The sequence below is a fragment of the Penaeus japonicus genome, unplaced genomic scaffold, assembly GCF_977035675.1.
Source record: "Penaeus japonicus unplaced genomic scaffold, GWHDUDI00000001_assembly GWHDUDI00000003, whole genome shotgun sequence".
Classification (NCBI taxonomy): domain Eukaryota; kingdom Metazoa; phylum Arthropoda; class Malacostraca; order Decapoda; family Penaeidae; genus Penaeus; species Penaeus japonicus.
This window is the reverse complement of record NW_028234405.1, coordinates 18,531,647-18,534,146: the sequence shown is the minus strand read 5'-3', so window position 1 is coordinate 18,534,146 and position 2,500 is coordinate 18,531,647. Positions and strand designations below refer to the sequence as shown.

At 28.4% G+C, this 2,500-nt stretch overlaps 1 protein-coding gene across 1 annotated transcript in view; it reads right to left on the bottom strand.

The window, feature by feature from the left end:
* LOC122259559 (Potassium channel modulatory factor 1) overlaps window positions 1–2,500 on the bottom strand; it is a 40,648-nt gene that overhangs the window by 14,078 nt on the left and 24,070 nt on the right. The window contains exons 4-5 of the mRNA XM_086534368.1: window positions 2,385–2,492; window positions 668–808 (exon numbers count right to left, since the gene is read on the bottom strand). Coding sequence (XP_086390494.1) covers window positions 668–808; window positions 2,385–2,492 — 249 coding nt within the window. The remainder of the gene's footprint in view (window positions 1–667; window positions 809–2,384; window positions 2,493–2,500) is intronic.

The window sequence follows — 2,500 nt, the reverse complement described above, 5'->3', positions numbered from 1 at the left end:
TGCTATATGCGAATATATGTATGCATATATATATATATATATAAAAAAATCATAATATATATATATATATATATATATATATATATATATTCATATATTAAATATGCTATATATATATATATAGGATGCTAATATATATAGATATATATATAATAATATATATATATAATATGCAAGATAATATATATATATATATATAGATATATATATATATATATATATAATAATATATATATAATGTGCATATAAATATAATATATATATATATAATATATATGCATATATATATAATATATATATAAATTGTTTTTATATATATATATATATTATATATGCATATATATATGCAAATATATATATATATTAAATATATATAAATATAATATAGATTCATATGCATAATATATATATATATATATATATATATATATATATATATAATATATATATATATATATAATATATAATATATATATATATACATATATATATCATATATAATATATATATATTATAAAAAACAAAAATATATATACATATATATATACAAATATATATATATACATATATATATACAAATATATATATATATATATATATATATTTATGCATACATATGAATATACATACATATATATATGCATACATATATATATATACATATATATATACATTCAACATAAAAAGAAATTATAACAATTAAGCATACATACCCAAACGTCATGTTCCGTCTAGCTACGCCCCTTCCAATACCTCGGCCCTGATGAGGTATTCTACGCACTCCATGACGTGATCCAGATGGTTCATCGTGAGTATTTGAGTTAAGGAGAAATAATTCTGTATTTGGTTTGATATACAACAGAATCAAGGATAATCATAAGTTTAGTTTTATTACTGTCTTAACCCATTCACGACGGGGGTATTCCAGCCTTGCATGTCACAATGCCGGGGCTCTCGAACGCATAGGCCTAAATCAGTTAAATAAACGACGCTGTATCGCGTCCCCAGCGAACGGGCCTAATAAGCGCGGTACAGTAGTGTATCACCCGTCACGAGAGGGTTAATCCAGATAATAACCATTCACACTTAAATATAACATATTTTACTCAAATATTTTAATATCATTTAAGATTTGAAGCTAAATATCATGTTCCTGTCTAATTTGTTGATTAACCCATTCACGCCGGTTAGCGTCCTATCACGAGGTCGAAAAATATCCCCAGACCCAGGTGACGTCCTGAAATGTGCATTTTCTCGCCAAGTTCCGGGAGGGGCAGTTGTGATGTAATGAAATGTCAGCAATACATCGCTAGACTGTTCTTAAATATAATCATTTTACATAATTTCTTAGACTCTTTTACTTTAGTTTCAGTGTTTGAGTGTCATAAAATAAGATATAACGTAAAAAAAAAAAACATTTCACAGTAAACTACATGATATTGATGACATCATGGTAATTTCTGCTTCTTGATCGATTGAATAAAAAGATCTGAGTTTAAAAACTATTGGAAAATGATATGTGGTTGGCCAAGAAATAAATTAAAGTAAAAAATTATCTATGCAATACTACTTCTAATTTGTCAATTACACTTGATATCACGTAATGTCACATCACGAGGTACACGTACATACTCATATGTACATGTATGATTATTTGTATTGTTCTTCTTTTTGCTTTGGTAAAAAAAAAATAATAAGTATAAAACATGTTTTTTGATGCCACACTAAGAGAATGCTTCCACTTTCTATTGGAATTTTCACATAAAAGTGGAGAATATAGGCAAAGTTCAACAAAATAAAGAAAGAAAGGCATTACTGTAACATGTTTTTTTTACTAAAATAACTCCTCTGAACATGGCAATATTTTAATATCTTTACATTGTAGATGCATTCATGAAAACCATATGAATAGGGTGGGTGAAAACGCTCAGAGAGGTTTAGCGCGGTACCGCACAGTGAGAAAACACCGCGGCATGAAGCGTCGCTTGCTTGTTATCTTCCTGGCATAAGCGGGAGTAGGCGAAAATACGTCCCGTTGTGAATGGGTTAAAAGGTCATAATATAAAATGCTTTTTATAACTCAATTTCCTGAATCATATATCTAAGCACCAGAGTGACAGTGGATATAATGTAAGCAATTACACATATCTGTGTTAAATATGTACACATTAGTATTAAAACAAGTCTGTGCAAATGTTTTCCTAAAGCATTGGTAAATCTACCTCAACTACCAATATATCAATTCCAGTCTGCCTGTGAAATAAAAACATATAACAAAAAGAGGAAAATACCATCATCCTTTTCTTTAACACACAAATCAGAAATACGAAATCAGCTTGTTTACAAATAAACTCTTTTTTCAACCAATCAGCATAAAAGGATATAAGGTCCCTGGGAGCCCCTGAGCGGTGATCCAAGGTGAGGTGAGCAGCAAAATCATCTGTAACATGGTTGGGATCTCCTCCAGGTACAGATGCACATATTGGACACACCTGCTCAA